This window comes from Rhipicephalus sanguineus, chromosome 5 (genome assembly GCF_013339695.2).
Source record: "Rhipicephalus sanguineus isolate Rsan-2018 chromosome 5, BIME_Rsan_1.4, whole genome shotgun sequence".
In the NCBI taxonomy this organism is placed as follows: domain Eukaryota; kingdom Metazoa; phylum Arthropoda; class Arachnida; order Ixodida; family Ixodidae; genus Rhipicephalus; species Rhipicephalus sanguineus.
The window spans coordinates 82,219,370-82,241,820 of record NC_051180.1 but is presented as its reverse complement, the minus strand read 5'-3'; the positions used below and the strand labels follow the sequence as shown (position 1 = coordinate 82,241,820).

Sequence of the window (22,451 nt, the reverse complement as noted above, 5' to 3'; positions counted from 1 at the left end):
TTTCATGCATCCAAGTCCATTCAACATTAAAGATATGATGAAAGATTTTTTGAAGTGTAGTCCAACAGTCTAAGAGGATGGTGTGTTTCATTTCCCATTTCATTTCAGGCCCCACCTAGCCTGTTGTACGATTACAAAACGTGTCAATCAGTTTTACAGATGCCCTCCTTAAACGTTATTGGCGGAAACCCTCCAGAATTCAAACAGTAGCCATTAACACTGTGTTAAAAAAGTAGAAGCAACGAGCACTGTTGTGCACATAATAATTACTGCTATAAGCTTCAAGGACATCTTGTTTTAATCGTTATAAAAGCATGAAGTGACAATGACATAAGCCTAGTTCACTTGCTCGACAATGTGCTGCTAAACAGTCTTATGTCCTGCTGTTATGTGACTCTCACAGACTATTTGACAATTTACAACTGCAGTTATTGCCCACAATAGCATCTTGAGATGATAGATCATTTTCCACATATCCTTCAATATGTCTCTGCAAAGATTGCACATAAGCATCTGCTCAATGAATCGGGTGTGACAACCACATACTTGTGCAGCAGTATATTTCGCTTCGATACTTAGAGGGCAGTGTTATGCTGGGTCGTGTTCGGTTACATTTGATCATAGGTTTCTATTTCTTGAACATGGTATAGTGTAACTTGTTGCTTCGCGCTGTTGCTTCCAAACACTGTACCTCATATGGAAATCTTGTTTAAGGCCTTAGTTTCTGCTTGTGTGCGTCATGAATTCTAATCTGTCGTGCATCTCATTGCCTTGCAGGTCATTATGTGATGTACAACCTGTACGCAGTGTCTAATCACAGTGGTTCCACCTACTCTGGCCACTACACAGCTACCTGCCTGCACCCGAAGTCGGGCGAATGGCACGAATGCAATGACACAAAGTAGGTGGATTCGCTCAGCGATTATCATTCTTTGTATGCTTTTATCCTTCACTTTTGAGGGCAGCGCAATCTTATTCTTGTAACTTGTGAAGTTCAGTATCATTTGCAGTGTTTTATGCAGATTTCAGAATTTACCCAAAAATGTCTGTTTGAGGCAGTGACTCCTACCATTGGGAACAGAAATCGCACGCTTCTTGAAAATAATTTTTCTCTTTGGTGCTCTGTAAGTAGTATTTGCTAAACGACATGTCAGTCATATCAGCTGTTCTTGCAAGCATTGGCTCCAGTCTGCTGCACCGCGTTTATTGCACATGCACAGGTGGTCAGAACAAAGAGCACCAACTTAATTAGTTTGGTTCCTCTGCAATAGACTTTCCTCATTCAGTCTGGTAGCACTGACCTTCCCCTCCATCTGCCATTATTTGGATGATAGTACTCGTGCTGTGGAAATCGCATTTGTGCGTCCTTCTCAATTTTGGTCCTGATTTTGTGATTGAAAAACTTCGCAATCATTCATTCAAGAAAGTCTTGCAGTCATAAAATAGAAGCTTACAAGCTTCAGGAAATCTCGGGAAGCATAACGACGAAAATAGCCGCATGTTTTGAATGGAAAGCTACGTTCAGTCCGCTTCCATCGAAACTTACTCGTACAGCTGAGAAGTATCAAGTGGCTGCTCTTGTTTTATATTATATCAACAAAATTATTAATGACGCTAAGCATAAATAAAAAGCTTGGAGCGCATAGCTTCCGAACAGTGTCTTGCTCTATGCTTGCGAAACATACCGTATGTTTGGCACGTAAACGACTTTTAGTTGTTGCGATGTACGTCAATGTTCTTGGGTCGCACACTCTTGCATTCATTTACTTTCAGTGCTCTGCTGTGCGCACTTACTCCAGCGGCGTGACTAAACCAATTGATGGTGGCAGAGAGCTCTTTGTTGCTGTTGACAGGTGGCACTATATAATACAGTAAATGCCTTTTAATTCGACCCCCGTTAATTCGGAAAATCGGATAATTCGGATCTTTTCTCTGGTCCCGGCAAGCATATGTATTAATGGCATCAAACTCTCGTTAATTCGGTCGTGTTTGGCTGCCACCTGGTTAATTCGATCTTTAGAGTGCGCCGATCTCAAAGCGCCGCAAATGTGTACTGCAAGGACGCTGCGTACAGCGACCACGGTTTCGCCCAAAGAGGATGCAGCACTCAGTAGCTTCTTTTTAACTTAGAGCAATGCACGTGTAATGTCACAAAATTCAAACATGGTGGAACCTGTTTAAGACGAAGTGCTTCAGCCGCGGTTCGCATGCTGGCATAAAACTCGCTTGCTACATTGTGGTGGACAAATGATCAGTTGCAGGCCACTTTTCCGGCAAAAAGATTGTTGTCACATGCACGTGGTGCCGTTGGTGGTGGTGGTGGTACAATATAAGGGATGGGTTCAGAGCACGTTTCAGCTTAAGACACGGGGCTCTTCAGCTACGGTCACATTGTGAATGAAGCCATGAATTATGAAAAGCGCGGCAGATTTTGCACTGCTCTTGTGCAAAATAACTATTGGATTTATGTATTCATTAAAAAAATGAAAATAATTCGGCATTTGATGAATTTGGAGATTTTTTCCAGTCCCGTGAAATCCAAATTAACGAGCTTTTACTGTAATAATAATTATTATTGGGGTTTTATGTTCTAAAATCGCAACATGATTATGAGACGACGTAGTGGAAGGCTGGGGAAATGACGACCACGTGGAGGTCTTTAACTTGCACCTAAATCTAAGCACCCGGGCCTCTAGCACTCCGCCTCCATCAAAATGCAGCCGCTGCGGCTGGGATTTGATCCCACGACCTGCAGGTCAGCAGTCAAGCACCATAACCATTAGATCACCGCAGTTAGTCAGGTGGCACTGAATTAGGACAATGCCCTGTTGTTGCGAAAATGGGCTGAAATCCACCGTTCATGAAGTGTTTCAAGGACAGGTTCTAAGGTATCCAGAGCTTTCCATGCAGTTTGAGCATAGCAAGATAGAGGGAGACACAATGAACGAAAGGCAGGGAGTCTAACTAGACTTTGTCCATTTTGCTGTAGTTTGCAAGAAATATAGATGCTAGAAATACAACCAAATTCTGCAAGCGATTGGCTGAATATTTAGCTTCGCATCACTCACTTTCTCACTTTTTCTTCAAGAGAGTATCAAACGTACTGACCCACCAACTGGCCTGAAAGAACTCGTGCTTACAGCTGGCCACAATACATGTGTAGTAGTAAAACTTCCCAGTAAAAGGGAAGCCCTAAGAAATGCTGTTCATATAATAATAATAATTGTTCGGGTTTTAGGTCCCAAAACCACGATATGATTTTAAGGGTCGCCATTCTGGAGGGTTCTGGAAGTTTCGATCACCTGAGGTTTTTTAACATGAACCTATAAGTACACGGGCCCCCAGCATTTCTCCTCTATCGAAATGTGGCCATGGTTCAGTCCCACAACCTTTGGGTTTGCAGTCGAGCACCATAACCACTAGACCATCGTGGGAAAACGCTGTTCGTGAAATTGCATGAAAAGTTTAAAATAGATGTTGTGATCAGTGATCACTGTTTGCTGTCCTTTGCAGGATCTCTGGAGTGAGTGCTTCGCGTGTCGTTTCGTCGGAGGCGTACGTGCTCTTCTACGAGGCGGCCACGCAGTCTTCGAGCCTCTGAGGACACGCCCCCGCAGTGCCTCCTGCCTTCCCGGACAGGTGGCCCACATGGCGAACGGGCCACCGGGCGCGTCCGGGTCACTGGAAGATGCACTGCTCCCTCTGGCAGCCCACTGCCGAGGAGGAAGACGACAACGCAGACGCCGCCCGTCCCACTTTGACACAGTCAACGCCCGCAGCTACTCCGCACCACAGTCGTCAGCGGTCGTGATGAGCTGCCACCATCCACGCCACAGTTTCATCTGGACAGGTCACACAAAATAACACAGGCTCACATTCGCCCATCACCGAGTGCAGCAAGGGCGCTCCCCGCTTTCGATAACGACAGCATTGGTTCCCCGTGCACCAGCCAGGAGTTACAGCAACGCTACCCCATGCTTGTGACCTGCACTGTCAGCTGCCCTGTTCTCTTGGGAATTGTTGGCCCGCTATGGACACACACGTGCAGCTGCGCAAGCACGTTGGTGGGACTGATGAGTGAATGCCAACTGCCCGCCCTTCTGCTGAACTTGCGTCCTCTTGTGACATTGTGGAGCAGTGTGCTCGAATATTATTATTAATATTATTATATTATTATTATATTATAATTATTATAAAAATATTATTATAATATTAGCAGTGTGCCCGAGATGTTTTGATTGAGTGTATGTGAACCTCTTTTAGGCTGGCTGTTCACCTTAGTGGGCCAATTCGCCATGAAGGAAACGAGGAAGAAAGTGTGGCTGAAAGTTTTATAGGGCAGAAACATTTGGTGTTGTCAGGTTGCTCATTGTGGCGGGTCGCATAGATGAACCCTCGAGAGTGTTCATATAGGCAACATAAATCAGCTCTACCTGTACAGTAGAGCTGAGCACTTTGCCCTGCAGCTACACAGTGCACGCAGCTACACAGCTGCATGCCCCTGGTTAGGGAGGTAAAATGAGAGCAACAAGCAGCCTCATTCGACTTTCTTCAATGACATAGCTTGATCTCCATGGATAGTATACGTACTACGCTTGATAAAATTGATTGCATAGTGTTTGCCTGGAAGTATACAGTAGACCATCATTTTCCAAACTTCCTATAAACTTTTTAAATGTGAACATATTCGACAGAGATCTGTCTGGCTGGGTGAAAAATTTATACGAAAAATAATAAACTCTCCAGCCACTTTGCTAAAGTTAAACTTTAGAAGGTTTAAAAAAAACTGACCCGACGTTTCGGGACCGATTCGGTCCCTTCCTCAGGGGTGACTGTTCGGCCGGCTCCGAAGCTAGCGAGTTTCTTTGGTGGTGTCCCCCTCTCCATTGTCCTTCTTCCCGCCGTTCTTGTTGCCGCGGTGTTTCTTCCACTGGTTCCATAGACCGTGCACGTACACACTCGGCAAGGTTCCAGTTGAGCGGTTGACATTTCCCGGTGTTGTTTGGATATGCCAGGATTCCAAGAACTGCCTTTTTGTGTGGTTGCCTTCCGTGTCGATGACCCGGGCGTCGTCAAAATTGATGCGGTGGTCCATCTTTTCGCTGTGTTCAGCGAGGGCGTTTCGCGCAGCGTTGAAGCTACGCACGTCGTTTCGATGTTGCCGTATCCTTTCGGGGAAGTTTTTTGTTTCACCGATGTAAGTGGCGTCACAGTCCGTGCATGGAATCTCGTAGACCAACCCGGGGCATCTTTCTTTTGGCAATCGGTCTTTTGGCCGTGGCAGGAGACGCCCGATTGTTGACACGGGCTTGTGCGCTACCTGGATGCCTTCTCTTCCCAGCACCCTGGACAGTTGCTCGCTGATACCCGGAACGTATGGGACCGAGGAATTATGCACATGAGGAATTATGAGTGGCAAAGGGATGTCTGTAAAATGCCAGCACTTGGGCTGCAGAGTGCGGAATATTCTTCCACTGCACGGGAACAGGGGCTCGAAACTTTTCGGCAGCATTTTCAGTAAATTGCAAACTTGAAGAGGCCTTCTGTTCTGGCAATCACACAGACATTGAAATTGTGCTTCTGGCAAAATGGAAACACCGAATGACTGTGCCTCTGCTGTTGTCATTGGCCACTGTAACAATGTCTTGTGCTATAAGCCATAGTACTCGCGAATGAAAAATTAGAGTGGGGTGCTAACAGGGAGCGCTGTTAAACTGCTGTCACCTGTTGATTCTTTGCAGCGTTTTTCTTTCGGGGCACTTTCCACGTGGGAATTTAACCTCTTGAAGTAATTTGTATGTGTCTGCAAATGTTAGGCATTATTCCATGCAGTGACGAGTTCACCGTAGCTGATTCGAAGACTGTTGCCGCGTGCATTTTCCTGTTAATCTTGTTGACTGAGTGCACACTCATTGTCCCATGTGTGCAAGTCAAAACGTCAAGCCATTCTACGTGAGCAAAGTGCTTCGAGACTAGTACTTTGGTGGTGCAATGTATCCTTAAAGAAAGCTACTGTGATATGGCCGCGTGAGCCAGCTTCCCACTACTGGCATCGTCGCGAGGGAAGGGCAGCGTCGCGGCTGCATTGTGAAAGGGCAGCTGGTGGGCGTGTTTGGGCATCCGACTTATGTGTGCGTCAGGGGTGCTATTCTCGGTAACATGAACAAAGAACACGAGAGCAACAAGGTCATCTCGCATTATACGTGCAATCTGCACGCACATATGTGACTGCGACTTTGATCGCCCTGTGTGAAATTGTCAAGGGCTTTTTTTCCCTTGGCATTGATGGGTGCCCTCAGAATAACGATCGTTACATAATTCCCGTGTCATCTTAACAACACCTCAGTACTACGAACTTATATCCCGAAATGCGAGGATTCTTAGATTTCAGTGTATCGGTCATGGCAGTCGGAGCTGTAAGCTAGCAGACGACGCAGCGCGAAGTGCGGACGCCCTCCCGCAAAAACCTGAGATGGCGCGGGAGGAGAAAGACGCGGGCGGAGGGCTTTTTTTTTTGTTTCCTCCGTTGCGCAGGCGACGACGCGTCGGGTTTTGTAAAGGCCCAACCAGGCGAGTGGGCGAGTCGCTTCAAAATACTAGAGTGTCGCCGTGATGCTCTAGACTATACTGTACTCTAGGTGATAAGCACTTTATAAACCATGCCCAATGGCAACAGCCGACTGCGTTAGCTCACCTACCTACAAAACAGTGCCGAACAGTTTGTCTCCCTTGCTGAATAACACGGCCGGTGACAGCACAGCATGATTTACCTAGCAACGGATGATAACGGCCAATACGTATTCGCACTTTGCGAAAAGGCTGCACTGCAGGAGCGTTGGCCCATCGCAGATCACAGGCTAAGTAAAAACATTCGCAGCCGCACTGGCATTTGTTGTGCGTCCGGACGTTCACACGAACTGTGCAACAACATTTATTTCATCGTCAGCCTTATCCTTTGCGACAAGCAAAATGAAGTACTCGGTTGCAAGGACACTCTCAGCCTCGACAACACCACGTTTTTACATCGCAAACTAGAAAATGTTGTACTTCCTACAACAACGCAACAATCCGCACAAACTCTGGCGCACATCTACTATGGTGGCCATCTACATCGATTTTCTTGCGGGTGCCATGTTGGCCACTGTTACCTTTCGCAGCGCCCCCTAGATTTAAGGGGGTTGCGAAATGTCATTAACTAATAAATGTACATTAACTAACTCGTAAAACACTTTTTGTTTAATATTTTTGTAGGTTTAACACACTATAAAGTAATAATCTATTCATTTGAGTTGTTTTAAGTTTATTTTAATGAGGTGACGTCACTTCTGTGCGGTGCAGGAGCCAGTTCGTGCACCGCGCGGCCGGCGCGGCGCACGAGACTCTCCCTAAAATTTATCTAGGCACTCGACGTGCGACTCGACGCGCCCAGCGACTCTGCGAGTGAGCAAAGTCCACAGCCTTCAGGTACTGTTGATTCAGAGATGTCATTATGCCGCGTGGCGTTTTATCAGCTCCCGAAAGTTGCTCTGGTTGACGCATTCTCTTACCCGAGATACGTTATCTGCCATCGGCTTTCTCTTTTAATAGTGTGACACCGTTCACCGTTTTCGAAAATGAGTTCATCAGGCTAATATGTGTCGAAAATGTCACCGCAGGAGATGCCGTTTCATCACGCGCGGTGTTTTCGTATTTGCAGAGGTTGCGATATTCGCACCGGTTCTGCTTGGCGGCCGTGGGAATGGATTTTGAAAGCCCCGACGTCGAGAAAGACTTTCCAGGCCTTTATGCGTCCGAAGCGGTTGGGAAAGGACAGGAGCGCGATGTCACCTGTGAGTAAATCGCGCGTAGTATTCCGGTGGTGTGTTGGCTTGCGTGCGCTAAGAAACCGTGGGTGGTTTCTTGACCGCTGTTCCATGGGCGAATGCTAATGCTGCAGCTCTACATATTTCCATTGAAACAAAAGGAATCCACTATAAACTAAGTGGCTTCAATAATTTCGGCTGTCTGCCCAACTTGAAGAATGTGTCAAGTTTATGTGCATCGAGCGTTGGCAGGCAAATGTCAAAATGTCATGGCTTGCTGGAAAGGTGATGTGCTTGTTAGATACGTCGGCATCCATGGATTGTTCATGAAGCGTTAGTCCTACTGACGTCTAGTAATCGTTATGTTTCGAGGACACGATGTGTGTGTGTGTGTGTGTGTTTGTGTGTGTGTGTGTGTGTGTGCGCGCGCGCGTGTATTTGCATATGATCCTTACATGTCTTAGTCTAGCTTGTGCTACAATAATTCAAGACGATGACATACCAACAGACCCGCATTGTAACATTAATCGTGTCTAACAATTTTATTGCTTTTGTTGTTTCTGCAGATAGTGACGATGAAAAGGTTTCAAAAAAGGAACTCCTAATTGGCAAGCTCAAGGATAAAAAGGACAAGAAGGACAAGGGATATGTTGCATTTGAAGGAGAAAGCTCGGAAGAAGAAATGGATGAGTCACGGTAAATTGTGCCTCAGTATGGTGTGGTCATGTTTATTAACGCAATGTTTACCCTTGAGTAGAGTGTACTAGATAGGGGTAGTGGGGCGAGGGAGAGCTGGCGGCAATGGCGCGCAGTGAAGCTTAAAGTACGGAAATTTTAACCTGCCGTGTGGTGGCATTGCTGTGCCTTTCACCTGGCACTGGTGACGCGCATGCCGGGCGCGATCATTTGGAATGTTTGGCGCGCCTCGACATGTTCTGCTGAACTTCTTCGCGTTAGCGTCTTGAATTGAGCTGGTTGGTACATACTGAATTTTGAACGAAGAAACAGCGCTAGAACCGGACGAAGACGAGAGGACGCAAACACGGCGCTGACTCATCGGGGACTGCGAGCAGTCATCTGGTAGATCATTGTAGGAAATGTGATTGCGAACCAGTTTTTAAAGATTGTGAAGTTCTAGGCACTTTATGTAGAGCAACGACAACGTGAAATATTTGAGGCTTTTTGCATCCAGATAAGTGGAGACTGTTGTGTTAGCGCAGCTTCGCTATCACTTTGCAAAAATGAAATGTATCTTTCAAAACGCTGATTTGGCAATGTTACAGCACTGTCTTGTTCCCCGATGTGTATACTGATTATGTTTTCCCCGATGTATATTGACGTGCAAACGCAATAAAATATGGTTGTTAGTCAGCGCCGTGTTTGTGTCCTCTCGTCTTCGTGCTGTTCTAGCGCTGTTTCTTTGTTCAATATTCTTCGCATTATCGCGAAGCCCTGTTTCCCCCACTGCTGCAGACCTAGTTAACTTTCTCGATTACCTGGGCAAATGGGAAGCCTGCAGCCCTGGAAAGACTGGATTTCTAAGTGACTCCACGGCGACAGGACTGAGAGTCACCATTGCCAGCACTCTCTCATTACTTCAATACCTTGCAGAATCACTTGGATTCAAGTACATACTGACTTCGCATCTCAGTACAGGCCCCATAGAGCACCACTTCGGTATTGTTTGACAGTCCAGTGGCTGTAACGCTCACCCATCGCCAGAGCAGTTTCTGATCACTGTGAACTGCCTTTCATTCTACAATATTGCCAGAAGTGTTGGTGGTGCCAATGCAAATCCCGACATCGTCAGTTCACTGCTTAATGCGCACGACAGGACACACCAAAGAAAATTGATGACCTGCTCGTGCAAGGCAACATGTATGAAGCACAGAAGTGTTTGGTTTCAACCCCAGCTCCTTGCAGTCACCACTTGTCTTAGTTGTGGAAAAGGGTGACTCACGACTGGTCTACTACATGGCAGGTTATGTAGCCAGGAAATGTGTTTTGAAGTTTGGCTGTTCATCATGCAGGGACCTTCTTATAAATCCAAGTGAGGCAGCAGAGAATCGGCTCCCGTCAGGGTTCACAGAGCAGTGTGACTGGGGCGGTCTTCTATATCCATCAAAGGAGCTTTACATTTTCATCTCTACACTTGAGGACCTATTCACAGAATGTTTTAGTGTCGGCAAGCTTCACACAAACAGCATATCCGATGTTGTGGCCCTTGTGAGCAAGAACTTTCTTCCTTCCAACACCGTGGGCTGCCTCCGGATAATAATAAAGTTCTTTGCCTGCCTGCCTGCCTGCACAATTCACAGTGAATAATAATAATGTGTGGGGTTTAACGTCCCAAAACCATGATATCATTATGAGAGACGCCGTAGTGGAGGGCTTCAGAAATTTTGACCACCTGGGGTTCTTTAACGTGCACCTAAATCTAAGTACATAGGCCAACATTTTCGCCACAATTCACAGTGAGGAAATTAGTCTCAAAGTTGTTTCTTTTTATGTTCTTACGCGCCTGCACTTTTTGGTTAAAGGCCTGAACAGTGCTAACAGCACTAAGCGTCAGAGGGCCAAGCACCCTAAACTGAGCAGGACTACTTAGATGACTACTTAGATGAAAATTGTGAGCAAATTCATGACCCTTCAACTCGCTCACGTGCATTTGTTGCCAATGTATCCTGTTGTAAATAAAATGTTTCTGCTTGTTTTCAAATGCAATAAGCAGTTTTGGCAGACTGAATTGTTAAAAAGTATGCGGATTCACTTCAAAGACTGGATAAGAGCGCAGGCGCATCAATAAGTTGGTAGGCGGCCGACCCAGTGCACTTGCGGCGCCCAGGTGAAAGTCTCAGTGGCGCCATCTTCCGTCGTCGATGCAAGTGGCCTCAGCGGAGAGCTCGCCCTCAACCCACTACCCCTGTCTAGTACACTCTACACTTTAGCAATTTGAAGTCTGTTGTGTGCTGTGTTGCACGTAAGTTTCATTTGAATCCTGTTGACTGGAATCGTATTGAATGGAGGTTGTACGCAAGCAGGAGCTCTTGCATTGGGTTTGTTATAACAAGCTCTCGTGGTTGACAACCATGTTAAACCCCAGCATTGTTACTGCTAGTTAAGTAAGTGGCAGCAGACATATAAGTCCAGCGAAGCAACATTGGGCTTTTCGAAGTTCGAGGACATGTATAAACTGATCAGTGATAATCTTGAAGTGTCAGACAGCTGAAGTTGTTTCTGCTTTTGTTGTGTGTATTAACCACCTACAAAGTAACACTGGATGGATCTGTTTTAGGCATCAGTGGTCTACCAGAACACTTGTAGAATACAGCATTTTTTAAAAATTATGTTTAGCCTCACCTACATGGCCTTCACAAGGGTGGTGATTCGTGCTAGTTGGTTGTTCATGGTTTTCAAAATAGCTAATAAACAGCTGATGAAAACAAAAGGAACGAAGTGAAATGAACACAAAGTGACATACAAGCGCTGACTTCCAGCTGGTTTATTTTTAACAAACACAATTACAGCATGCACAGAAATTCCTTTTATTTGCCAAGAAGAAAGATTGGAGGGGTGCTTGCACACTGACCACCAAGTTTGCTTATCAAGTCAGCTTCCATAATCTATCTTGTAATCTGTGTCTGGCTTCTGGAAAAGATACACGACTTGAAAAACTTCGGAATGCACCCGCTGCGAGAACAGTGATGAGGTAGATTGCCTCGCTTAAATTTTTCTACATTGTACTTGTGCTCAGATAGTCTAAAATTTAGGCATCTGACCTATGTACACTTGAACAGTGCACAGGTTTACAGGTGCACTGTGAGAGGGAAGGAATTTCTACACATGCTTTAATTGTGTGTTACTCATGACTTCAGTGCTGTAAATTGTGTTTCTGGAACAAATAAGCCAGTTGGATGTCAGTGCTCATATGTCACTCTGTGTTCTTGCATTTTTTATGTGCTGTTTTGACAATCGCTTACATAGACATTGAGTCACAAATGGACGAGTCTGCATGATCTAACAAAGATTTTTTAAAATGACCACCTGAAAATGGTTGCCAAAAGTGACTGCTGTGCTGCTTAGGAAAGAAATAGTTGTGCATATTAAATCATAAAGGCTAAAGCTGCGAAGGCACTAATACGAAGTGCAGCTTTTAAGGGGTCAACTTGGTGTATTATGACGAACTTCTGCGGGCCTGTTGGTCCTCCCTGATAGGTCAATTCTGCCTGTCAGTCAACTAAGCGAGCGCCTCTGGCACTACGAACGCTTTTCATTGGCCATTTAGAAATACTTCAGGGCCTCCCACATTGGCCATCCAAAGCTTGATGAGGCAGAGCAGACAGAATAGTATTCTGTGGTGTGGTATAGGCCCCCTGGGCTAGCTACCTTCCATCATAGAGTTTCCTACAATACTTACTAGAGGGAACTCTGGCGCTAGTGTCTATGGGAGCTGCAACGCATGGCGCTTCAGCCAGCATGGGAATGGTGGGTAGTACACGGATTTGTCTAAACTTCGTTCTTTTGGCTCCGTTTGGTTCCACGTCGCCTGCGTCCACTTTGTCGCAAAACGAAGTTCAGCAAAAGTCAGCAGTTCCACTTCACCACTTTAACATTTTAGGCTCACCAATTCAAATCTGGTCACGAAGTTCACAACGAGCCATTCTTTTATCTGAAAGAAAACCAAAACACAGCAATAAACAAAGCCGCAAGTGCGTTCGAAGCCCGCAAGTACAAAGACTGGGCAAATCTGTGTACTACCCATCATTCCCATGGTGGCTGAACGATCGCAGCGCCAGAGTTCCCTCTAGTTAATTTTAGGAAACTCTATGCCTTCCATAGCTGTTGTGGGGAATTAGCAGTGCAAGAGGTCATACACGAAGTCTTCATTTGCTCTTCTGTCTGTGTATGTCCTTTTTTTATGCTAATTTCCCACATGTGCTATGGTGTATGTCACAGTGTGCTCGAGAAAGTCCTGACCTTCGCGGAACACTGACCGTTACTGTTTCTTTTACGAGATTGTGGTACAGCCGCAGGGTTTTGTCTTCATTCTGCTGTTCCACACTTGAAGTCTTGATGATGCATTACAGTATCAGTCAGACAGGTGCTGACAAAATGATGACTCTAGCTGTCAGTGCCAATACTGCCTTGTTAATATGGCACACTCATTTGAGCAAACCATGATGCTATTTTCCTTTCATGATAAGTTCTTTCTGGTTAGGCTACATGCTTACCTTCTAACCTTTCTTCAACTTATTGATAGCTCTTTCCAAAAGTCCTGTAATATTTGAGGAAAACGGATATGTGTGCACAATGTTGAGCTCACCATAGTGACTGCATAGGCATACAGGAGAGAAAAAAAAACTTGCTGAAAAAAAAATTGACTATGCGCCATCTTGTGTTAACACGATCCCATTTATTAGGATATGTGCTAAAAGAGTAAGCATTCAAATTGAATTAAAATAAAGCATCTGACCATTCAGTGTACAACAAGTAAACCTCTGACACTCCTACATTCCAATTTTTGTCTTTATGACAACTCATTTTTTTCAATGATGCCATAGCTTTTACTGTGAAGTCAACGACTCTTTTCTTTCAAGTGAGGCTTTACAGTTATTACAGATTGAAATGCGACAATTTAGGGCTAGTAGTACACATACTTTTGTTTTCACCATCGTTAGTTTGTTTCATGTTGGCGTAGTTTTGACTTGAACACTTACATCACAACTTAGCGTTACCTTTAGTGGCCAGATTTGTAGCAATATGATAGGGTTATCTCAGATGATTGCATGTACCAGTCGTTATACTAAAACTTTTGATGTCTGTTTCAATCTGTGAGCACTGTACCTTTCAGATCCACAGCTTCAGTGGCTGTACAAGCCCGCACGCTCCATTGACTTTGTTGCTTGCGCGTAGCACTGAACCTTGCTGATTTAAAGAGTCGTTGAAAGTACATCTGACAAAAGTGCTCTTACTGCCAGGAGCATGAATATGCCATTAATACATAAAAAACACATGTTAAACAACTTTTAGGGCGCCTATTTTCTTTAGCGTAACGGAAAACTAACTCTCAACTAACTGGTTAGAGTGTCTAGCCACAGAATGGTAACGTGGAAAATTCCGTGAAACATTTTGAATCAGAATTTTTCTATCTGCGGCGAATATCAAGTCTTGTACACACTTGAAAACATGCTGCAAACAGTGAGCGCGAGAACAGTTCGTGTTTGAGCGCGGTGGTTTGCTGCGCATGCGTGCAGTCCGCGTGCATTCGCTGTGGCTTGACATGGGCCACTTGCCGCCGCGAAGGCAGCGCCGCTTCTCGCCGTGCAACTCCTTTTTCCTCGTGGGCAGCACAAAACAGAGTGAGGATATATAATAACATACATACTCTAACTTTGAGGACCAAGTATGGTGCGCATGACAGCATCAGGCTACGTGACTACGTACAGCAAAGTGACAGACTTCATAATCCAGCCTCAGGGCTCTTCCGCTAGGCTGCGCGACATACCGGTTTTTGTTACCTTTAAGTACGATTTAATAATATAAATCCTACTCGCAACGCGAAAAGGATGCTGGAATCTGTCACTATATTTCACGGTCTTTTCATTTGTACCAGGATCTGATCATACGTTCTACCCAGTTGTTGGTCCCTATAAAATCATGCCTGTTCTGTAATTGCAGCACCGAACATTTTCCTACTTAGTGTTTAATTCTAACTCTCATGCATGCTTCTCAATTCACAGCTTTTGCAGTTGCTGCTTTGTTACTTTGCATGCTTAGCGGTTGCATGTTAAGTTGTGTAATATCATATCTAGTGTCTCACTGCAATGTTGCAATGAATGAATGTGTTTCCTAAGTGGTCTTCTCTCATTCACTGTAATTTTCTGGTGGTTACAAAGCATTGCACAGCTTGGACGACAGCTGCTTCAGTTCATTGCATCTAGAACTCTCTATGTTTCATGTCCACCTTTTTTCAACTTCAGAGGCAAGAACAAAAAGAGTAAGGCTCCATTCAAGTTTCCTGGAAAAGAAAAGAAAGAGAAAGCTCAGAAGAACAAGGAAAGTGTCAAGTCAAAGGACTCCAAAGAAGCCAAGAAGGATGCTGAGAAGGACAACAAGGACTCAAAGAAGAAAAAGGAGAGCAAAGTGAAGCTTGTCAAGAAAAAGAAGAAGGCTGAAAAGGCTGGTACGTATGCTTGACGGAAGAGCCCACTGACTAGGTGTGGCTTTCATTGGGTTCTTGACTGCCGTGATCCCATATCCTCGCCTATATTACGATGCTATGAATGTCTTCCGGGGCAGTGTCCTCCAGTGTTCACCTTCAGGTATACAATTACCGTATATTGCCGCGTATAAGTCGACTCCGAATATAAGACGAACCCCCCAACTTTTGACCCCGAAATCCGGAAAAAAACTGCAAATGAATTATTTTGAAAAATTGGCCACATTGACAAAGAAAAAATTTATTGCCAGCAAATTACAAGTTTAAGCCTTCATGTGGCAGTCGTGATCGCGCACTTCACGAAAGCTTCGCGCACCATGCTGTCTGGCAGCCCATACCAAGCGTCGGACACCCTGTGCCACAGTGCTCAAAGGAGCCCGCCTCACACGCCCCGTCGGCGTCTGGGGCTTGTCGTCCTGGTCCATCCAGTCTTTGTAAAGTGACGCCACCCGATCCTTAAATGGCTTGTTCAGTGCCACGTCGAGCGGCTGGAGCACAGGAGTCAAGCCACCCGGGATGATTGCCAACTGGCAATCCGCGTTAGCCACGGCTCTCTTCACACGTTCCGTGATGTGACCCCGGAACGAGTCAAGCACAAGCATGCTCTTGGGCCTGAGAAGACCGCCTGGGCGCCGGAGCCAGACGAGGCGGAACCATTCAAGCACCGTCTCCTCGTCTGCTCCTAGTGGCGTAGTTGCGTTTTCTTCACCATGCACAGTGCCGAAATCGTGAATATTTCTGTGCTTTTGACCATTGCCGGTTGCCGTTGAGAGTGGCAGCCGTTCGAGTGTTGGCTCGTCAGCTGGAAACTGCATCGTTGGCACGTTCTCACGACCGACTGAGGCAGCGGTGCAGCATTTCTCCGATAACAATGCTGGCGCCGGCTAGTTTATGATACCTGTGTTCGCTGTATGGCGAAAGTCCCGTTCGCTCTCTGTTCGGTATTGCATCGAGCCGTACTTCGGCGTATCCTCCTCGTTGTCTCACGTTCTTGAGAAACCGCGACACAGCAACCAAGCAGACTCGCGTTCACGGTAGCTGCAGACAGCCAGGGGATGGGTCCGCGCAGGCCCGATGCCCCACGATCCTTTCTGCTAGTCTTTAGTTCTTTGTTGTCAGCCCACTCGCTGTGCACCCGCATTCGAAGAGCAAACAGCATCGAAGTACCGCCACTGGGAGAGGGTTGCACGCAGCTTCGCCGTGTTGAATACGATTCAAGCGCGAGCAGTGCGACGAGGCGGTGTATCGGAGTGTGGGTCGAAATCCATCTCAGCTGTCATTCGTTCCAAACGTGCACGCAGGTTTGCGTCCATGGTTGGCAGAACGGTGAAAACACTATTGCAGTTCGAGGTCCACACCCAACATTACCAAACCGACTCGCAGTTTTCAAGCACGCGCGATACACGGTGCGATGGGCTCCGCTCGATGACGACCACGCAAGCCGACCGGAAGTGGCGCCACCGACCACGTGGTTGTGGCGAGACGCCAAAGAGAAAAAAAATGAAGAAAAAAAAATGCCGCCGGCGCTGACGTAACTCCTGGGCACCTCCTCGCACCTCCGCCCTCCCTCCCTCCACGCCCCACGCAGCTTTCCGCGCGCTGGCGACATTAAGTGGAGGGAGAAAGCTGCGGAATGTGATTTCTATAATTTGGTAACACCACTTAGACTTGACGGATTCGAAAAATTTTTGCGGCATATGACTCGTGAAGAGTCATACGTCAATAATGAGACTATTCCAATATAACTATGAAAGGTGTTGCAGGGCCCCTTTAAGCTTGGTGCTGGGTCATGCATGTTGTCGCCCATAGGTACCAAAGTGTGCTGTTCTTGTCACTGTAATGATCTGCCTGTTGTGGTGGTCTAGCGGTTATGGTGCTTGACTGCTGACCTGCAGGTCAAGGGATTGAATCCCGGCCGTGGTGGCTGCATTTTCGATGGAGACAAAAATGCCGGAGGCCCGTGTACTTAGATTATGGTGCACGTTAAAGAACCAAAGAACCCCAGGTGGTCGAAATTTTCGGAGCCCTCCACTACGGCGTCTCTCACAATCATATCAGGCTTTTGGCACATTAAACCCAAACAATTATTATTATGTAAACATTGTATCTCTTAAAGCGGTCTTCTGAGAGAGTTGCAGGTTGTGGCAAGCTTTGCAACATTTTGAAAGAGTGTTGCACTGACAGTTTTATGGGAGCTCCGAAAGAGGGTATAGTAAAACACCAAAAGGAGAAACACCAAAATGAGAAGCAGGTACTTTCAAAGTAATCATTCTGCTGTTGTCCCTGGTGAAGATCAGTGGTTATTAAACTTACCAGACAAAGCTAAGTGCGCATTGAAATACATCCCAGTGGTATAATCATGGCATGTTCATGTATACCATGTACGTAACACGAGTAATATCGTTTGGTGAGGGGTTTCAGTTTGCGCAGTCATCCAATGTTTGGCTTGCCCATGTTTTTTTAAAGACAGTAGAAAGAAAGGAATACATTAAAACCCCGCTGATACATTTTTGAAGGGACCGTAGGAAATGAACTTAGGAGACGGGAAACGCAAGAGCCGAAAAACAGGAAAAACGACGAAATATTTAGTGGTACAGAATTTTATTTCAATGCTTACGCGTGAAAGAACAGTGTAACGTTGCCTGGTGCTTTTACTCATGTCCGAGCAGCACGAAAAGTTTTTTGAGCACCTGCAGTCTCGCATCCTTTTCATAAATCTAGTGCCACCACGGCCTACACCTGACAAGCGTTCGCTTATGGCGGTACCTTCGCGAGGTTGTCGCCGGTTGCGTCGGTGTCGCCGACCGATACTGTAGGGCCATTGGCATAAAGTCGGACCACTGGCTTGTAGTGGCTTGTAGTAAACGGCTGAACGCCTTGCGAAAGTGGAAATACCCCCGAAAGCGGCTTCACCAACTCCTAAATTTCGTCACTGGTGCACACATTGGCGCACTCAGCCACGGTCTAGTCGACGGATAGAAACGCGGAGCTGGGGACGGTGTCATCCACAGAAATTTAATCAACGTATGTGATTTTTTTTTTGCACCAACAGCTGTAGGCGTGAAAGAACTAAGCACACGCACGCAAGACCAGCGCGGCGAGTCCAACAGCGAACTGCGCGCACGACCACATGAACTCCGACCAGTTCGAACAACTCCGACAAATAAACGCCGATGCGATGGCAGAAGTAAATTCCTATCTCGAAGGCCTTGCTTTCGCGAGCACTTACGTCATAGATGCCATCTTTGCAATACGGATCTCGAAGGCTATTCTTTTGTTTGTGTCAACTGAAAGTATCTGTCGCTTGCGCCTCTCATGCGGCTAATGTTACGGTGCAACCAGGCCAAGCTGCGTGAAAAGTCATCATGGCCGCTCTCTCAGGTACTCGCTCGGTCGGCTCGGAGCGCACTTTGTGACGTATCATACGGGAATGGTCCCACAGTTACGACGTAACAGCGGGGTTCCCAATACATTGTACCCTATGGGAGCTGTGCCGGGACCGGCGGAAAACAACGTAACAGCCGGGAAAACGCATCAGAAAGGAACATAACAGCGGGGTTCTACTGTATCAAGTTCTGCTGCATTGGTGAATTACAATTGTAAAATAGAAAAATGGCCAAGGTTTTTATGAGTGGAGGCTAGGTGAGCCGTAGCAGATGCAAATAAAAGATGAGTCAGTGCAACCTAGGATTTTTCACACCACCTCATCATGATTTCATAAATTTTTACGATCTGCACAGTGGCGTAGGCAGGAATTTGTTTCAGGGGTGGGGGGGGCACACTCTTAATTCGACATGGGATTCGGGCAGGTAAGTGTGGTCGAGTGTCATCTTGTGCTCTGTATCCCATGGCAGAAAAAAAATTTTAAGGGGGGGGGGGGGGGCACCGGCCCGGTGTGCCACCCCCTGGCTATGCCACTGCATTTGCATATGTCCATTTAGTTCTTTATTTGTAAAATAAATTACATTGCACGGTAGGAAGAGCAAAAGACATCCAAGCAACATTCAAGAACTTTTCAACTCCACTGCTGCTCAGATATATGAGGAAATACTAATTTGAAATCACTGATAGTAAATTGGCATACTGGTGATGTTGCTTCAGCATGAACTCTGAAGAGGTTGATCTTGGTTTTCTTCATTGGTAATCGAAACATTTCTGCCCAGTAACTGAGAGTAGTTTTGAAAAAGTGACTGTTGGAGCCAGGGATGTAGCCAGAAATTTTTTTGTGTGGGGTTTCAACCATACTTTATGTATGTTCATGAGTGCGTTTGTATGTGTGCATGTATAGACGAATTCCACCGGACATACGTCACGGTAATGCGGTGGCGCTGTCGTCGGGCGTTTAGTTTCGCGTGGTAGGCAAAAGCCGCCGTGCCTACCGCAGTTGGTGCTGTGTTTTTGCTGGTGCGTGCGCTGTTTGTCGTCGTGCAAAGAAGAAAAAACGGTGTAACGACGAGCAGTGCCAAAGTTATTTGCACAGGAGGGCAGGAGAAGGATGGAATAAGTTTTTCTTTTTCATTAGTTGTTTACGAAGACCGTTGCAAGAAATTAGCGGCAGCTGTAAAACGCGAGAAATTGTCTCAGACGCCGGTTCATCGGTTATGTTTTGGTGCGGCTTACTCCGCAGAAAGGATTAGCCATGTCAAGCGGTTGTCATTGTAATGTGCAGCACCGCATTTCTTGGCGTAAGCCTTGTGTGAAGGCATAGCGAGCACGTTTATATGGTAGATAGCATTGTCATATATGCGGAGAATTCTTCACAGTTGCCATTGTTGATATAACTTTTTTCCATTGTTGATATAAGTCTTAAGACGCGCCAAAAGGGTTTCATTGTACTTACGTGAACTAAAACGTGGCTCAGTCATGGCGCATGTGTTTCTTTCTGCGTGATCACGGTTCATTGACACAGCCGCGACTTCGACTATGCTTTTCCAAATCTTATGCGGCTGCGATGATGCACCTAGCAAAAGTGTATAGTGCAGGGCTGTTCTGGCTGCTGTGCGCTTCACGGTATGTCCACGTCTGTCAGAATTCACAGAAAAACAACACTCGGGAAACTTGCAGAGTGTGTTTACGGGGGGGGGGGGGGGGGAGGGCTGTACGCATTTCGTGGTCTCGACTTGAGCGTAAGGAGGGAGCCGCGGACTGCGGTTGACAGACTGACAAGTACGTAGCCGCCTTGTCCACAGCATGTAGTTGAAGCATTATCGCAAGCGTGTCACGGATGAAAGTGTCGCCGAGATCATCCTTGCATTAGTTAACAAATTAAAACGTACACGTGTGACCTAGACTGTTGCAGCGGTGACAATATTTCGCAAATGAGTCACATTCCCGCCGTCAAGATACCTCATGTTTTGATGAGGTTCACAGAGCTGGAGCAACACGTCAACACGATGTTCATATCAGAGTTCCTCTTACAGCCACAGCAACTTCCTCTGTTGCGGCCACCGCTTGTAAACATGCGGGAGGCGCCCCGACGTGCGGTGCTCGGAGGCAGCTTTTGCAGCTGCTGCGCCAGTTGTCACATGATCATAGAGGGTGGTGGCGCGCTTCAAGCTGGGCCGGCTGGGTGAAGCCTACGCGCCGTGACGTCGCTACAAGGGCCCTGAATATATCGACGGCGCCTACCGCTGTTTACAGACATGGAGTAGGTCTATATATACGCAAGCAAAATTGAAAATTTTCGGGGCTGCGCCCCTCGTTGAAGCTGGTCTAGTATGATCCTTTGTTGTACGGGCTGTAGCTGATCAGTGTGCTCATTTGTTGCATACAGCATTCCACTCTGTTAACTCCTTGCATATACATAGTTTTCATTGACGTCACCATGGTCGCCATCTTGGTGCACCAGCTGGTTGAGATGCTGCGTGAACTTACTCGAACGGCGGAGCGAGAAACGGTGACATCAGATTAGTGCCGGTGCTCTCTAGCGTTCCTTTGTGTTCCCTCTTGCCGCGGCTGGCCAACAGAAGAAAGCAGGGAGAGCACAAAAGAATGCGGGGACCGAACGACTGGGTGTCCTCCCCTGCACTGACACTCTCTAATGAGATAAAAAGTAATGGTGGCCGCCATGTTGAGGCACCAAGCGCAGAGAGCCTGTCTGTGACATCACGTGAAAACTATATATAGCAGTATCATACTTCATTTAAGCGATGCTACGAGTAAAAGTGCCGATAGCAAACATTGTGTACCACAAACCAATTCCTTTGGCGGGAGCTGTACGGAAGCACTGAAAATATTTTGTGTGTCTGTTTCAGAGGATCCCATTTTTGGCGTTCCCTTGGCGACTGCGCTTGAAAAGAACCCGTCTGACGACGGCATTGAGTTGCCTGCTATTGTGCGAGAGTGCCTTGACTACATTGAAGAACATGGTCAGTGGCGCAAGAACCATTATTTCGAAATATATATAGCCATTTAGGAGCTATTCAAAGTTAGTGTTTCTTTGTATGCACATTTATTCTTCACATGGTGGCATATGTTGAAGCTGACTATTTAGTTAACGTTGTGTGTTCCTTTGATGACTTATTAGAAGGTTGAGACCAAATGCTTGACCTCTAATTTGTCATTCTGTAATAACTTAGGAAGTTATGCATATGCATGTAGTGAATATACAATGAAATACATACACGCCTAGATTCAGTGGTAGTGAAATTTTCGCAGTACTTCAACCAAGTTGCAAGAAATGTCGTATTGCTGGGAAGGCCATGATTTTCCTTGTTTGTGTTAGTGTTTTAAGGACACTATGGGATGGGAGCAGCGATAGGCCTTGATCTTTTTAAACATAGCATCTGAAGCAGGCAGATTATCGAAGGCTCGTTGAAAAAATGGGATTCGCTTGTGCGGATGAGACAGGAACTTAATTTTTATTTTTCAGACGTGCCAGCTAAACAGAAGACTCTGCATTGCATCAAAGACGGTGATCCAGATATAGTGTGACATCAGTTTGTAGCTCAGCCTTTAGACGACTAAACTAATCTTAGGAGGTGCAGATTTGGGAATGGTGGGAATACGTCTTTGTACACAACTGCTGCTATGAAAATCTGGCCTCTCGATGCAATACACCATGTTCCTGTTTGAAGCTTTCTAGCAAAGCGCATTAGGTGATCCATTAATATGAAGCTTGCCTGAGTGGGTGTTTGTGGTCCCTAACGAGCACAGATCACGATACTGGACCCTAACTTTCACTTCGAAACAGTTTGATAACATTTCTACTCATGTTCCTTATTAAGGCGAAAGCCTTAGATGCCTCATCAAACGTGAAAAATTGATCGTCTGTGTCAACACAAGTGATGCAAAAAATCATGTGATGACGTCACATATGACGCCACCATGTCGTCACAAGTCGACAAAATTTGTCGTGATGACGTCACACTGTGACATCATCACATGACATCGTCGCTTGGTCAAAGGTGGGCCTTCACGGAGTCATTGCA

The 22,451-nt window shown here is 46.2% G+C and overlaps 2 protein-coding genes across 9 annotated transcripts in view; both read left to right on the top strand.

Moving 5' to 3' along the window:
* LOC119393888 (ubiquitin carboxyl-terminal hydrolase 2) overlaps window positions 1-4,215 on the top strand; it is a 288,961-nt gene extending 284,746 nt beyond the window's left edge. For 5 of the 6 annotated variants that reach the window (XM_049416409.1, XM_049416408.1, XM_049416405.1 and 2 more), the window contains exons 13-14: window positions 778-901; window positions 3,514-3,844. In XM_049416409.1, the coding sequence (XP_049272366.1) occupies window positions 778-901; window positions 3,514-3,601 (212 nt within the window). In that variant the 3' untranslated portion in view covers window positions 3,602-3,844. The other variant, XR_007416386.1, reaches the window with a different exon arrangement.
* Window positions 4,216-7,307: 3,092 nt separating this feature from the next.
* The window catches only part of LOC119393886 (ralA-binding protein 1), a 70,371-nt gene continuing 55,227 nt past the window's right edge, over window positions 7,308-22,451 (top strand). Inside the window, exons 1-5 of one of the 3 annotated variants that reach the window (XM_037661073.2) lie at window positions 7,308-7,464; window positions 7,697-7,829; window positions 8,369-8,498; window positions 14,783-14,985; window positions 21,276-21,389. In XM_037661073.2, coding sequence (XP_037517001.1) covers window positions 7,739-7,829; window positions 8,369-8,498; window positions 14,783-14,985; window positions 21,276-21,389 — 538 coding nt within the window. In that variant the 5' untranslated portion in view covers window positions 7,308-7,464; window positions 7,697-7,738. The remainder of the gene's footprint in view (window positions 7,465-7,696; window positions 7,830-8,368; window positions 8,499-14,782; window positions 14,986-21,275; window positions 21,390-22,451) is intronic. The other 2 variants (XM_049416404.1, XM_037661074.2) reach the window with 2 other exon arrangements.